General features: G+C 42.1%; 1 protein-coding gene across 7 annotated transcripts; it reads left to right on the top strand.

The window, feature by feature from the left end:
* The first annotated feature begins 2,273 nt into the window (after positions 1-2,273).
* gprc5c (G protein-coupled receptor, class C, group 5, member C) lies at positions 2,274-16,080 on the top strand. 7 transcript variants are annotated; one of them, XM_027013081.2, is made up of 5 exons: positions 2,274-2,441; positions 4,275-4,397; positions 4,673-5,693; positions 7,467-7,567; positions 15,132-16,080. In XM_027013081.2, exons 3-5 carry the CDS (start codon positions 4,715-4,717, stop codon positions 15,531-15,533), a joined length of 1,482 nt encoding a protein of 493 aa, XP_026868882.2. In that variant the 5' UTR covers positions 2,274-2,441; positions 4,275-4,397; positions 4,673-4,714; the 3' UTR covers positions 15,534-16,080. The 7 variants fall into 7 exon arrangements, with proteins under 7 accessions (XP_026868882.2, XP_026868879.2, XP_026868880.2 ...); XM_027013078.2 differs by having other exon boundaries at positions 2,274-2,656; XM_027013079.2 differs by lacking the exon at positions 4,275-4,397 and adding an exon at positions 2,578-2,656 and having other exon boundaries at positions 15,132-16,079.
* The last annotated feature ends 875 nt before the right edge of the window (positions 16,081-16,955 follow it).

Here is a 16,955-nt window from a genome sequence, read left to right as displayed (position 1 = left end):
ACACACTCCATAAATACACCACAACCCACCCCCGAAATAACTTATATGTAGGAAAAGGAATATTACAAAAAAATCTTTTTGAGGTGAAAAAATAAAATAAAATAGAATCACCTCAACCAAGCAGGAGACTGCTGCAGCTTTTCTTAAGAAGGTAAGCACAGTAGTCTCCCCTACACACACACACACAGAGAGAGAGAGAGAGAGAGAGAGAGAGAGAGAGAGAGAGAGAGAGAGAGAGAGAGAGAGAGAGAGAGAGAGAGAGAGAGAGAGAGAAGTGCAATAAGTGTTCTTATAGTAGAACCCCATTAAAAAGTAACTTAAAATGATGTAAACTCGGTTTTTCTGTGAGCTTACAATTACAATTACAATTTATATTGCTGTGCTTGCTTCTCATGACATTCTCATGAAAATACCTGGAAAACTAGTCAGAAATAATTGTTTAAAACATTATAATAATAAATACAAAAAATTAAAAAACTCAAAAATCTCAAAAGAACAAAGTTATCAAGCTCAAAACACAATATCTAAACCATGTCTGTGAGAACACAGGACAAATAGATAAACAAATTACAAATAAAAAAATACAAATAACCTAATGTCTCATGAATATTATAGCAATTATTTACCACTAGATGGGGCTTCATCCCCAATTACTGTGTTGCGTATATTCCTAAAGCTTTTCTAACACGCTTATTAGAAAATGTATTAGAATATTCCTAATACATTTACAGTGTATATTTCTAATACATTCCTGAAGTGCAACCATTATGAATGCATACATAATATATACTTTTTATAGCTGTTGTGATATTCTAATGTTCAGCAACATTTGCACTTCCTAGGTTTGCTATCACTTCCATGCTCGTAATCACATTTAGCTTTGTGTGTATAGAAAGACAACATGTGCTCTAAGCAGTTTTGTGTCATGCATATGAGAAGCCTGACTCAGTCTGGATGGGGGTGTGCAGAGGATGCAGACACAGCTGTAAGCAACTGTCCAGACTGCTGTGGAACCGGGAAGAAAGAAAACAGTGGCTGGATGAGATTAGGGTTAGGGTCAGGATTAGGGTCATGGTTGGGGTTAAGGTCAGAAGAGGTCACCGAGGCCGGGAAGAAAGAAAACAGTGGCTGGATGAGATTAGGGTTAGGGTCAGGATTAGGGTCATGGTTGGGGTTAAGGTCAGAAGAGGTCACCGAGGCCGGGAAGAAAGAAAACAGTGGCTGGATGAGATTAGGGTTAGGGTCAGGATTAGGGTCATGGTTGGGGTTAAGGTCAGAAGAGGTCACCGAGGCCGGGAAGAAAGAAAACAGTGGCTGGATGAGATTAGGGTTAGGGTCAGGATTAGGGTCATGGTTGGGGTTAAGGTCAGAAGAGGTCACCGAGGCCGGGAAGAAAGAAAACAGTGGCTGGATGAGATTAGGGTTAGGGTCAGGATTAGGGTCATGGTTGGGGTTAAGGTCAGAAGAGGTCACCGAGGCCTGGAAGATGATCCATGATCCATGATTCCATGATCCTCGCCTGGAATCGGAGCATGGGATCAGAGGAACAGGAGCAACCAGAGAGAGATAAAGGGGGATGGGAACTCAAATATGCCTCTTCAGTACACAAGTCTTGACATCCCAGAATAGTACTGTACACTGAGTACTTCTGGAAACACCACTGTAAGAGATGCACTGCAGTGCCAGGAAACCAGAGTTGCTTGGTTCATATAGTCATTTCCAAAGGATTACAGCGCATCAAGAAAGAATGGAAAACCACAGCAATGATAGGCATTGTCATAATCACAGGTTCACATGTCAGTGTGATCCAATCTGAACTTTCTGTCGAATGAGTGTATATAAATATCATGTGGGAATGCCACGTGGATTTCATGGAAAATTCCACAGTATATGATTAGATCTCTTGGTCAGAGGTGATTTTAACACATTCATTAATAGAAAATAATGTTTTGCATAATAAGTTTTTTTTTTGTTAGTTAAAAGAAAGCAAGATATTAATATCCTTTGAAGGATGAAAAAAACGTTTATGAAGCAAGTTTGTATATTTTAAGCAAAGTAGCCCTTGCCTAAGTTGATCCGTGCTGGCACAATTCAAACATTACACTTTTATTTAATAAGCGGAATCTCAATGGGTAGTCTTAGTATTAGAAATCAGATCAAAATCCGATTTGGGCGAATTTGTATATTTACATGTCGGAAATGGGAAGCTCTCGACTGAGCTTGATTCCGTTGGCAGGCAACACAGGAATAACGTGGAGCGCTCACATTGTACACGCACTCGATAGAGTACGTGCGCGCCCGTGAATGAGAGAGAGAGAGAGAGAGAGAGAAAGAGAGAGAGAGATAGAGAGAGTCAGTCTCCCAACATCAGCTTCGTCGATGAGAGAGTTTAAAAAGCTACCTAAAGTAGGGTAGTTACGGTGTTATCCTTGGATTTAGCGGTAAGTTGGCAATCTATTCGGACCAACTTATACAGTTAGATATTCGAACACAGATAGTTCATTGCGGGCTTCAAACCTTTACGCTCCTAAGCACTTTGTGTCGTGTCGTGTCAATGTCGAACATAATTTCATACAGTGATTGGAAACTGTCAGATAAATACTGAACTGGATAAACAGACTCGAGACGAGATAATTCATCCAGCAGCCATCAGCAAGTAAGTGGAATTTCGCCCTTGATTTCTGGCCTACGATCATCTTTCAAATTAAAATGAGGACAGAAAGTTTTCTTTTCTTTTATGCGTTTAGTTATACGTGTATTAACAAGCGCGTATTGTTGAAACACATGAAACATTTGAACTCGAAACTGTATTTCCGTACATTCTGTAATGTTTTCCGGCAGATTCGCCGTAAAGATAAATATCTACCATCTGAAAACACTTTATTGTACAAATAGTTTATGCGCCATTATTTTAAGAGGGAGCTCGACTAGCGTAAAGCTTTCTCTAGATGAATAGATAACAATCATTATTAGACTGTATTAATACAGTTTATTGCGCGTTTACTTTGTTCACCTGCGCAGGTGTGTGTTCGCCAGTCCGGCGACAGACCCCAGAACCCGCCTGTGCTCTTATTGGTTTTGGTCAGATGTTTCTAGCAGTTTATATTCTCACTGGAAAAGCAAATCTGTTGTTTAATTAAACGTCTTTGAATGTTACCAGCGCTTCGCCCCTAGCAATCTTGGAATAGCACTGGTTTCGTGCATTTTGTTTACTTCTGGTTGGGTCTGTGTGCTATACCGAACTTGTAAATATAAAATATATCAAATTAATATGAATGTGATTTTTGTTAGGGTGCGTACACACAGACTGTACACAGTTTCTTGTTTTCCCTTTTGTAGTACTGATCTTCAGGGCAATATAGGAAAACGTTTAATATTTTTATTAAAGATAAGCAATAATGGTGCAATGGAATAACACATATTTGCATGTCGTAATGTCATTGTCATTGACAGACATGAACAGTTAAAACCAGCTCTGCAAGCTTTGCAGATAAAGGCAGCCTAGCAGTTTCACAGTGCAATGTTCCAAGAACGCTTGCTGGGTTCATTAGAATCAGAGCCATATTGTTTGGTTCTGACATGCCACCAGGCAAAGTAACCCTTGAACTTTGAGACTTCGAGTAGCATTTGTTTCCAAGGACTTATGATCCGTTAGTCAGCTGAAGAATTACACAGGCCTGCTCCTAACTGGTGGGTGACAGAAAATGTTAACTTACCCCATAGCTGAGAAAATGAAAAATGCTTTGGCTTATCATTAACTGAGAATAGGATAGCGGTTAATGAAGCTCTTGATCAGAAGTCTCCAGAAATATCTATTATTTAGCACAGAGATTTTTGATTTTTGATTTTTTTAAGTTTTTTAAAAATTGTTTCCTTATGCCTAGGGACTTAAGAAAGAAACACACAATGTACTAGATTTTGAGCACTTATGAACCTATAAAATGGTCCAATATTTGGTGTTTTCATCTTGGTGTCTTCTGGAGTACCAGATCTGTTTGTTTGTGTATGTCTGTTCGTCTGTGTGTGTATGTGTATGTCTGTGTCCGTGTGTGTCTGTGTGTGTCTCCATAGGCAAAACCATCTGTTTCCATCTGTTCTGAATGTTTTAAAAACATTTCTCAATGAATCTGCTTCCTACATGTAACCCTTTTAACATCTGGTCTCTCTAAAACCTGTCGCTAGCCCATTCTTCTATCACTATCCTTTAACCATAACTGAAAACACAGAAAAAAACAAAGCCAAAATTGTTTAAAAGGCATATGAATGATTTACAGAATTCCTGGGATCGATTCCAAGTTTAGAAGTTTGTGTTCTCTGTCTCTGCCCTTGGACGAAGACCTTCAGTGTGTGTGCACCCCCTCCCACACACACACAACAGGGCTGGGCACAACTCTAAAGCAAGTGCAAGCATGCTCCTTTTTAATGGTAGTGATATAATTGTTGAGATTTTTTTGGCTTTCGCTCTCCCTCCTTGGGTGTGTTAGATGACTCTGCTCTAAAGACATGAGGCACAGTCACCTGCCTTTGAGAGTATTAAACATACTCTCACTTACACTAACATTGTCTGTCTCTTCCTGTTTATTCTGCGTCTCATTGTTTCTCACTCCCACATTTTTGCCTGCTTTCGTCGTCATCGTTTGTTTATTTATCTCCCATGTTTGTGTAATCGCAGGTGATCCCATTGGTCATCAGTGGTTCCCCTCTGCCTGGTACCATGGCGACCCCTCAGGCCTCTACGGCTGTGCCGCCAGGCTGCGGCTCCAACCTCAACACCCTCTACTACAGACTGTGCGACCTGAGCGTGGTGTGGGGCATCGTGGTGGAGGCGTTTGCCGCCGCAGGCGTGCTGACCTGCCTGGTCCTACTCATGGTGCTCCTGGCCAGCCTGCCGTTCGTGTCCAGCAAGAAACGCCGCAGCTCGGTAGGCATCGACACGGGCTTCCTCGTCTTCGTCCTGGCCCTCTTCGGCCTCGCCTTCGCCTTCATCGTGGGGCAGGACTTCTCCACGTGTGCTTCGCGCCGCTTCCTCTTTGGCGTGCTCTTCGCCGGTTGCTTTTCATGCCTCCTGATGCAGGCAGTGAAGCTGAACGTCCTGGCCAGGCGGGACTCCGGGCCTTCCGGCTGGTTTCTGTGCCTGGGAGCCTTGGGTCTCTGGCTGGTGGAAGTGATCATCAACACGGAGTGGATGATCATCACCGTGGTGCAATACCCTCAGAACAATGGCACGGCTAGCGTGACTGTACCCTGTGCCGTGAACAACAAGGACTTCGTCATGGCTCTGATCTATGTCATGAACCTGCTGCTAGCGGTTGTCGTGGCACCCCTTCCTGTTCTGGCGGGACAGCACAAGCACTGGAGGAGAGATGCCGCCTTCATCCTGCTCACGGGCCTCCTCTCCGTCGGCATCTGGGTAGCCTGGATCGTCATGTACACCTATGGGAATCCCAAGTATGGCAGGCCCCTGCTGTGGGATGACCCCACCCTGGCCATAGCTCTGGTGGCCAATGCTTGGGTTTTCCTGCTGCTCTACACTGTGCCAGAGGTGTGCTGTTTGACTGAGGAGGATGAGACGGTTTTGAGCTTTGGGCAGGACCTCCACACCAACCCTGGCTATGAGACTATCCTGAAAGAGCAGAGTTCCCATAGTGTCTTTATGGAGAATAAGGCCTTCTCTATGGATGAGCCCAACTCAGGTAAATGATCTTCTATATCTTTGCCAGAATCCAGTTATCGTGATATCCTGAGGCTTCAGTGCCCTTATATCTTTACTGTAGGAAGATTAGATTAGATGTTTCGCTGTCTCAACCCCCACCCCCCCCCAAACATACACACACACACGCGCGCTCCATTTTCTCTGTACTGAGACAAAGTCAATAGCAAATATTTGTGGTTTATCCATTTTATATGTTGAAATTATGCTATTGCTGATGATCTACCTATAGCTCAGCACAATGCCAGTTATGTCTGTATGCTATTTTTGTATTTGCTTAGCCATTGTGACTGACTAGACAAAGAGAAGCTTTGAAGACAGTGAAAGGACACTATCCGCGTTTATGCACACCCGGTTTAGCTAATGCAAGATGTGAAAATATATGGATCAAGGTGAAATGGCCAATGTCTTATTAGTCAGCGAAGGTCAGGCTGTGTGTGGACCCAACCCATTGTAACATGAGTAAACATGACCACAATCTGCTCCAATCTGTTGCTCAGGAAAAACCCTGACTCTGGCTGTTTACACTAGTGCATCTCCACGGAGATGGAGGTGTGGCATCAATATCGTCTGAGTCAGGTATTTCACAGAGGAAGAAGACATTTCTCCATGCTCCTGGTGACCATGCATCTGTTTACCATATAGTGGAGCCCCGTGCCTTGCAGCTGCTGCTGTGGGCTCTCTTTTACGCATTCGGAGCAGGTGTGAGAGGGTACACGCAGCACTGTTTGCTTAGCACCAGTGATTTGTTAGACATGCCATATGTCCCAGTGATCAGCTCAGGCTTCAGTGCCCATGGGAGCACACAGTGATTTTACTTCACATGGGTGTGACAGAGAATGTGACTCATGCGTTTTATTAAATACATGTTTTAAATTTACTCTTATGAATCATGCTTGCTTATACACCCCCACTGTTCAGAAATGCCTCATTCGGCTTCACCTCGCAGGCATACAGTTAGTCTACCGCCATGCGCAGGTTGTGGTAGCAATACTCCTACATCCGCAGTCAGCCTCTGAACCCTGGACCACAGAGGGGTAGACCGCTCTCAACTCAGCACTGACACTGCTGTGCTGGACACACATATCAATGTAGCATTCGATATAATCAGCAGAACACTGTTTCTTTGCTGTGTTGAGAACCCACCCAAACAACCAAAGACCTCCAGTGGTCCTGCAGTAAGAAACTGAGCATATATAAATGGAATGGAGGGGAACTGTTATATTGTGTACATCAACAGGTGGGCTACACTGTATAATCATGTATAATACAGTGTATAATTAATGGGGCAGTGGTAGTTCAGTAATTGGAATGTTGGAATTCCGACTAGTAATTGGAATGTTGCCAGTTCAAGCCCCACCACTGCCAAGTTGCCACTGTTGTGTGCCTGTGCAAGACCCTTAACGCTCAGGTTGCATTCAGACATAATTGTAAGTCGCTTTGGATAAAAGTGTCAGCTAAATGTAATGTAAACCTTAACATCACACAGTTGCTGAATAACATCAGCAACTGCAGACAAGTGTTCACACACTACTGCTCTCCCAAGCAACTTTACTGCACACCATCTTGTACCTGGGATGAAAGAAAGAAAATGTAAGTCCAAAGTAGGTGTTCCCAGTGAAGAGGAGGGAGAATGTACTTCTAAATGGATGTATAATCAGCTGAGCCAGCCTGTTTAGACTTAATCTCTAAAGCAGTATTGTGTGGGAAGGTCTTACACTCTTTGTTCTCTTGTGTGTGTTATTTTTGCTGTCAGGTAATAAGCCAGTGTCTCCATACAGTGGCTACAACGGCCAGATGCGTAGTTCCGTGTACCAGCCTACCGAGCTTGCTCTCATCACCAAGGGAGCAGGAAATGTAAGTGCCTACCTTTGCCACTTCTGCTTTGCCTATACAGACATTCGTTCAGGTAGAGTTGCGCGGACACTATTTGGCTGTTTTACGGCTTAGCTGCTCTCTGACGATGGCTGCGTGCGAAGGCCTCGTCATGAGCCAGCGTGAGTTTGGTTGTGTAAATATGTGCTCCTCCGCGTGACGCCATTTCCCTGCCTCACACTCATACCTCCCGCTGCAGCCGGACGGCTCTTTTGAGACGGCCATCCCTCGAGCCACGCTCAACCCCCTGCACACCCTGAACGACTCGACCACGCAGCCCGACGTGTCGGCCCTCGGACAGAGTCCCGCCACCAACGTACGCAGCCGCAACGCTACCCCTCTGCCTTCTCTCCTACGCTACCATACCATGTCTTCTTTGCCATCACCACTGGGGCCTCCTCTCCATTTGGCTGTTGCTCCGTTCGCCTCTTGGGGTCGCTGTTCTGCCCTTCTTGGCTATAACGTGAAGCTTATTCGTTTGATGCTGACTATTTTACATCTATTTTACTCCAGTCTTGCAAGCTGAAATCAAGCTCCGTGCTTGTCCTCTGGAGACCCGCATCTCACCGGAACTTTCCGCATTCTAGAACCTCCACTTCTCCTTTCCTCATTCTTCTCTCTTTCATCCTCTCATATCCTGAAGATTCTGGTTATGTTTTTTCTTGCCACCTGTCTTCAGCCTTCCTCTTTCTCTCTCTCTCTCTCCCTCTCTCTTTCTCTCTCTCATCTGAGGGGGAGTCTTCGCTCTTAACTGCTCGCTCACTTTCTGCCTGATCATTCACTCCCACAAGATCAGGTTCCATTTCCAGAATGCACTTACTTCACAGACTTCTCTCTGCATTTTTTGTGGATTTTGTGCTCTTGATAGCGATACATGGCCAGTTCACTGTGTGCTTAGGTAAATGAAAGTCATGCACTGAGACAAGAAAAAAGATCTCAAATCAGGTGGTAAGGGCCAGCGCAAAGTAATAGACGCACAGTTGGAAGAGGCTGTCATGCCGGGTGTTTTGCTTCATACAAACCTTTTAACTTTTCTTATACTTTGAAGTGGAAGAAACATTCCCTGAGACGATGAGTTATCCCTGCATAGACCTGCAGGTTCAGAGTCTGTATGTTTAACCAAACATTCCTTCTTCTGGCCTGCAGTACAACATTATATATAGGAGTTATATAGGCTCTAGGGTCAGGGCATATGCATATAGGGACAGGACAAAATCAATCAAAGAATGAGGCCAAATAAAAGTGAAGCGTGATGAAAAGTCACTGTCGGGCGCAGGAGCTTGGAGGTGACCTCCAGTCCCGGAAGGCTGGAGCATAAAGCAGTCCAGTCTTTCTCCGCCCATCAGATAATCATCAAGCTCTTCAGTGGCTGAACAAGAGGAAGGTGGCTCAGGCCAAACACTGCTCTCCCTGCTCTGGCCCAGTCGGACATCTGATCAAAGTAATAGAATGTGTGGGTCAGTTTCCACTTCCCCTCGAGCACAAGAGACTCTATAGGGGTGTTACTTAGATTGTAAGGGATTCTGATGCTTCTTTTAAATGTAGTGCTGCAATGATTGTGATGTTGTTTCTCCCTTTCTGTTTAGGGTAACATCTTGCATTGGAAAACACAATGGTGAGGCTGGCCAGGGTGTCTGGCTCCAATGTCCTTATTTTGATATTTTTCTCAAGAAACTTAAATTATGGGTCCACCTTGCTGTTTTCTCCTTCTTAACCTTGGAGTGGGTAATTCTGCCCATTGCAGAGACACTGTGCAGGGAGTTCCCTCATGGCCCACAATGTCACTGACCTTAAAAATCAGTACCAGGAAATCAGACAAAACTTGACTTTGCAACTGAACAAAAGGCGTGGAGGTTTTAGATGCAATGCCTGTTACTTTTGCACACCGATGCAATGCATTTGCATAGACATAGGAGAACAGACAAGTGGAACTAGCTGTGATGCTGTATAATCTGCATCAGTCAGCCTACTATCAGATGCCACATCTGACACACTTAAGAGGAAGGTTGCCTCCTATTGTACAGTCTTAAACCTCAATATTTAGGTATAGTGAGAGCACATGTATGCACTAGCCTTAATTTAAGATAGCTTTCAGCAACAATAACTTCTGTATAGGAGTTACCTTAATACTACTATATAACTGATAGTGTCTACACAAAATTAAGTTTCATGGCTTTCTGTCATTACAGAGTTAAAATGTCCAGTATTGCAGTACATTTTTACAGGCCCGAGCAACTCTCTCCGAGCACATCCAATGGAAATAGTATGATTATATGCTTGTGTCTTTGAATTTAATTTGACGAACTGGACTGAGTATGTATATTCAAAAAATAAAGTCTGAAATCTGAAATTTAGGATGGTTTGTTTTCATTTTTTTTCTCTTCTGTGGAGGTGTGAACTCTCTGTCACCTGTCCTAAGGGTGCCATGAGGATAAAACGCCAAAGTGGAATGCATCAATTGGAAATGTCCCATCATCTCTGGCTGCTGGCATTAATCTGACAGTAGATAAGTCTCACTGTCCCACCATGGGCGCGGATAAGTCCATAAAAGCCAGTACGTTCCAGGAGAAGGGTTATTTAAGGCAACCATTACATCACAACCAATTCTGGAGTCATAAGCTAAGGCATTTTATGTTTGTTTGTAGGTCTGTAATAAAAAAAATTCCGGGATAGCTAAGTGTTTTTTCATTTATTACTCAGGGTTATTTAAGAGTATTCTCGAATGTTACTATCAGACATAAATAAAGCAGAGATCATGCAGTCCTAGAAAAAACAATAAGAAAGAAGCTTCCACATAATGTTTCATGGTATTGAAACTGAAAAAAAAACATTAACATCTGATAAAACTGAATTTACATAATATGTGTGTGTGCATGTGGGTGTGGGTGTGAGCATATATGTGTTTAATTCCTGCCTCTTTTACCAGGTCATGGCAGGACAGTCTATTATTCTTTACAGAGCTATATGATCTCGGCCTGTAAGTCGCAGTGTTTCTGCATGCGGTAGTAGAAGAAAGTACCCCTTCCAGTTACAGCACTGTTGACAGATATGCCTCATGTCATTTACAGCTATCATGGACCGTTTGACAGAGTGTATGGAAACAACAAGGGTGAGGAAGGAGAAGAGGATGTAGCGCTCATGATTAATTGCTTAGGCTTGGTGGGGTGAGGTGAACTTATGTTGTATATGGGAGAGGAGAGGAGATCTCGCAGAAACTGGTTTATGTGTATATGAGAGAGGAGATCTCGCAGAAGCTGGTTTATGTGTATATGAGAGAGGAGATCTCGCAGAAGCTGGTTTATGTGTATATGAGAGAGGAGATATCGCAAAAGCTGGTTTATGTGTATATGAGAGAGGAGATCTCGCAGAAGCTAGTTTATGTGTATATGAGAGAGGAGATCTTGCAGAAACTAGTTTATGTGTATATGAGAGAGGAGATCTCGCAGAAACTAGTTTATGTGTATATGAGAGAGGAGATCTCGCAGAAGCTAGTTTATGTGTATATGAGAGAGGAGATCTCGCAGAAACTAGTTTATGTGTATATGAGAGAGGAGATCTCGCAGAAACTGGTTTATGTGTATATGAGAGAGGAGATCTCGCAGAAACTAGTTTATGTGTATATGAGAGATGAGAGGAGATCTCAGAAACTGGTTTATGTGTATATGCTTTTGTACAGGTCAAGGGAAACGTGTAAGGGTTTGTTTTTTTTCCCAAAGTCTATTTGTAATGATCACTGTATTTTTAGTTTATCTCTACTTATCATGTTATCTTACACTATATATTTTTTTTAAATCTGCAAAAGATTTTTAATTAAGTTATTTTAAATTTAGACAGAGATCCTTAAAAAGATGTGGGAAAGAAACTGGAGATGAATAAATGTCTTCTCTTTATTCACTGCCCCCTGAGCACACACACACACACACACACACACACACACACACACATACACACAGCTGTCTACCTCCTCCTGTTTGTCTTTAGCCAAGTGTCTCATGTTTCACCCTTCTGTCATGCAAGAAGCCATTCTTGATCGACTCATGATAGTGGGCAGACCGACTGAGAGCTGAGCACTTCGGGTCCGACTGGGAAGCTGAAACACAATACACACACCACATGTACCCCTGTTACAGACTGCAGAAATGAGAATTTGTTACATCCGAAATGCAAAACTCTTCATTTGGAATCCAGAAACCCCTTTTTAGACTATATCAATAAAGGTGCTCTTAAAAGACGCTCCACTGTGCAGTAAGACAAACCAATGGGACTGCATTTTCGGAAGTCAAAGAGATGGTGTTGTGAAAGTAATCTTGTTCCTGATTATGTCCCACTCATAGCAGAGAAAATATGCAGTGTATCGTCTTCTCCACTTTCACCAGATGCAGCCTTACTGTCGGACCCCAGTCACTTTTTAAAGTAGAGTTGGAGTCTGGTCTATCCTTAGAGTCCTATTCTTAGATCTGTGGGGAGGAAGGATTTTAAACACTTGGATTTATTCTTATAGAGATTTATTATGGCGTGTGAAATGTTGTTGGCTAGTTAAACTATTTCAGTCCAAAAAGACAACAGATGATGTACAGATAAATGTTTTGCTCTGTAATCATTTCAGCCCTGTAAAAGAATATTAGTGAGTGTATAATTTATGGCAGATATGAGTGTGCTAAAAAATCACAATGATATTATGATTAGAATGAAAGTGACCAGCAGAAATGTGCAGAGGAAAGCGTGAACCTGAGTGTACAGTGCAGTCCCTGTTGTGACATCCGGGCCTGTATTTGCAGTGACTCACTGAACAGACTTCGCTCACTGTTTAAGTGAACCCCTCAGCAAACTCAAAAGCATGCTCTGAGCCAAGGATATGCACATAAGCTGTTTGAGAAAGCCAAATGAATATGAGACAAATATTTGAAATGTTCAAAATGCTATATAGATCATATGTACACACACTCTACCTTTATATACACATATATAATATATACTCTATATCAATACATCTACAATTTTGACTAACCACAAATTTTTTGACTACTAATTTTGACTATATATATATATATATATATATATATATATATATATATATATATAGAGAGAGAGAGAGAGAGAGAGAGAGAGAGAGAGAGAGAGAGAGAGAGAGAGAGAGAGAGAGAGAGAGAGAGTGAGTACGCAAGGTTTCCATAGAAACATTTTGGACAGAGCTCCTTCATCAGCTGTGCAGGAAATGCTTCTGAATTTCTATGAGATGAAGCCAGTTTATGTTCATACCAGTAGATGTTTAAAGCATAAAATTCATTGCATGGTGTTCTAATGTTCCAAGGTGAGTTCTTTTTCTTTTCTTTTTTTTTTAACTACAGTACATTAAACAATCTGGGATCTTACTCACCCACAAAAAATGACTTATAATAGGGTGCATGGTAAGAAGTCTGTAATTATATATAATTCTGGGGAAAGAAGGACATTTTACAGACAAATCTGGATCATACATTTTTATTTTAAGGAAAACCTTCATGCCCTGAAAGCAAATCCATTATGTAAAATCTTCTTGACTGCATACAGTCCTAATTTGAATTGAAAGGAAAATGTTCACAATCTTATTCACATGTCTGCCCCTTTCAATCTGCAAATGAGTGAACCACATGGAATGTCATTTAGAATGTAACCGATCTGTAGCCGTGTCACTGTAATACTTCTACAATGACAACACGCTGTTTAGTATCATAAATGAATGATGGAAACTGAGGACATAGCCCAGCTGCACCGGGATTGACTTTGGTGGTGTGGGTAGAGGCTGCAGTAAACACACACTCAATTTGACATAAGCAGTCATGTAATGTTGTGCTTGGAGAGCCTTTGTTGTTTGAATAACAAATCTGTCCTTCATGTTGCTGTTGCTGCTTTAGAAGTATATCATGTGTCTCTGGTGGGGGTTTTTTTTTTAACCTTACTTTCAGTCAGCTTTCTGTTAACTGAACTCAAACTGAACCCATGTCTCTTGTTTACAAACACATCACAAAAACATTTACATTTAGGGCAGTCGCCACCTCAGAACACACACGTACACACACACACACACACACACACACACACACACACACAAACCTGCACAAAGACTTCACTGTTTTGTGGGCAGTTCAGACAGGATAAGTATGTGTCAGTATGTTATGTGTGTACTGTGTTTAACCATCATGCCTTTTCAGTGATAATATTTTTTTCATCTTCATCTCCTTGTTTGATTCAGAAGGTCTAGCTGGACAAATTCTGAGATACACAGATGTGGCTGTTCCCACAGCACTGAAAGGACTAGTTGCTGTCACACTTCACTACAATTGAGAGTAAAAATGACACGAAAGAAGCACTGTACACCATGCTACTACATGTATCATGTAAATACAGTACATTTAGATCCATGTTTCTTGTAAATACATGTTTATTGTTATTGTGGTAGTGTCTATAACTATTTGGGGCACAAAATGAACACTTTCCCAAATTCAGTAAATCAAAAGGTAAAACAACGATGCAAAATACCGCAACTGATTACTACAGGTAAACCTTGTCAACCATATTTGTTTATGTGCGAAACCAAGCAGATATTTACTTAAGCTTGCCATGTAAATCTGGTTCAAGGCGTTACATGTGAGACCTTGTAACATTCACGACCCTCTCTGACACGTCTGCACAGAGATGACCTAATCCGCGAACTCTTAACCTTACACCTCAGCACCAAGCAATCAATTTAGAAGGGTCTGGCTTTAAAGCAAAGAGGTTCAGGTTAATGTGAAAGCAGCACTGTGCACAGAACATTAGCTTTCAAGAGCTTCGTTTGCATTTTTTGCCAGTGTCAGTCAAATTCAGGCTACTGAGCCCCACGCTTCTGTGTTTGTATTTTGGTGTGACCACTTACATGGCTGCATGAACACTAATCTGTTGGACACCTAAATACAGTTAAATAGTAATGCACTCTAAAATATTGCTGGAAAATATAATGAAGACATTTTTTATTCATCAAACAAATCTTGAGTTGAACTAGTTGGGAATTGAATGATCTAATATTATCTTCTCTCCTGTACCCTCCCATTCAAACGGGCTTGGGCACAAGCAGCACATTTTCCTGCTGTAATGCTGCACCTTTGCATCTCTGGAAGGTTTTGAATATGCCATTTCAAGCTGATTTGCACTGGGAACGCCTCCGTTTCCATTAGGACTCACCTGCACTCGGTTCGTTTGCACTTAATTAGTGTGTTTGCATGACCCCCGGGCCATGTGCGCCTGGTTGCCTATCCCGGCGGGAACGCTTTTTGTTGTACCTAGCTATTTATCATTACACACATCACAGGAAGCTTTGGAGCGATTACTGCATCACACACAACCAGCTTACCAGTCATTTTTTGTCTGTAAGCGTAATGCGGAAAATTAATTATTTAAATGATTTGCATTATTTAATTAACATTGGTAGAAGGATAAGTAATGCTAAGCACTTTGCTGAGGTGTGTCATTGGAGGAAATTGCTATTATTTTTTTCATTAATAATTATTCATTCGTATGTTTATTTCAGTGCAGGACTGATGGAAATAGTGAAGCGTTTCCTTTGTCCTTCACCCAGTCTCCTGTGGGACAGCGGGGCAGCAGGATGGCTCCACTTGTCACAGAGGTGTCATTCTGGGGTTGCCAGCCTCGCTATGGGGGAGAGGAACACTGTGCTCTTTATGAAGCACAAACAAAGCTGGACCTGTGTGAAGCCAGGTTGGCGTTCCTCTGCGGGGACCCCCAGGAGGCAGGCCAAAAGCATCAGGCCCAGTCCAAGCTCACCTGTTCAGCTACCGACCCGCCTCCAAATGCCTCAGTAACTCCCTGCCAAGGGCAGACCCATTTCTGGGCCTTCCACGGTCAGCACCACAGACATAAAGGATGCCATGCAATTGCAAAATGGAGTGTGCGAACAATTATAGTGAGTTAATTTAAAGTGCACTGCAACAGTCAAATATGATGGAGTGTGACTAGTTGACAGCGTGACTGGTGACTCTGGGAGTAATAGGACAGTGTTCCATGTCCCTGTTGACTGAGCTTTGGAAAGTCTCACCCCTTCAGATGAAACAAACTGTTCGTATAGGCCCAGAGCTGGTGTTTTTGTTGTTGTTTGTTTTAAAGGTTTGCTCATTATTTGCACCAGGATTACTATTTACTTTTCCTTTTTCATGATAATGCCTTTGAAAGTTGTTGTTTATTTATTTGTTTATTGGTTTCCTCTGATGTGGCATCATTTGAGAGAGGTTTCTTACATGAAGCATGATTACGTCAGTGAGTTTGCAATATGGGTAGATTGTAACTCAATTAAAAATGGCAGTATGTTTGTTAGGTCTAAGCATTTGTAATCTTTTATAAGCTTGTTGCCAGTGTGACTGTGCTAAACTCTGTCAGCAGTGTGTGGGAGCATTAGAGAATAAAGGTCAGGAATGTGCAGACCATGTCGGACAGTAGACCAGCCAAAGAGCATTTCTATTGATGATTGGGATTAATGTCTTAAAGGACCCACATTCCTATCTAATTTAGCTGTGAATGAATGAGACACTTATGTTTCTGCATTTGTGGACCTCATCTAAAGCCTCTGAGTCCTTGTTTTCACAAGAGCCTTAATTTAAACTCACCGGTCCATTTCACGACCAGTCAGGCTGCCCCTTGGCCCAATGGGAAATACCTGTCTGAGGTAAGATGAGGATGGTTTCCAAGGCAACAGCTGGTGAGAGGAAACCCAACCCAGAGGAGTCTGACAGACTTCAGAAACTCTGTGTGTGTGTATGTGTGTGTGTGTGTGTGTGTGTGTGTGTAGGTGTGAGAGAGAGAGAGAGCACGCGAGAGAGAGAAAGAGAGATATAGAGAGAGAGAGAGAACATACATGTGAATGTATGCATGTGTGTGTACATGTGTGTATCTTCACCAGGGTTTGGGGGACTTGTTTCTATGTAATCAGTAGGCACATACATGTCAGGCACAAGATTTCTAAAATCTTCATAGAGGAGTCCAATGTGTGAAATATCATTATTCTGTTAAATTGCAGGTGTTTGCAGCACCTACAGAAATAACTGTAAAGATTAGGCCTCTTTAAAATATGTAAGACATAAAACATTGAATTTACCATAATCTAAGACTTTTCACAAGATCATTTAAAAGAAGAAACAAACTGAAAAATGCTCACAACATCCTGCAAAATGCCCAATCTGAGCAGAATGGCTTCCATTACGGAATTACAGATCCTTTAAAATGTCATATTCTTTTCTAGAATGGTTTACAATAAAGCATATCTAAAAACAGAAAAGTAGTCGACCACAAGGAAGAACATGGCATTTAGAATGAAGTAAAGGTATTGGTATTTATACACCCC

This window comes from Electrophorus electricus, chromosome 14 (assembly GCF_013358815.1).
Source record: "Electrophorus electricus isolate fEleEle1 chromosome 14, fEleEle1.pri, whole genome shotgun sequence".
Taxonomy (NCBI): Eukaryota; Metazoa; Chordata; class Actinopteri; order Gymnotiformes; family Gymnotidae; genus Electrophorus; species Electrophorus electricus.
This window is presented reverse-complemented; position numbering and strand designations above follow the sequence as displayed.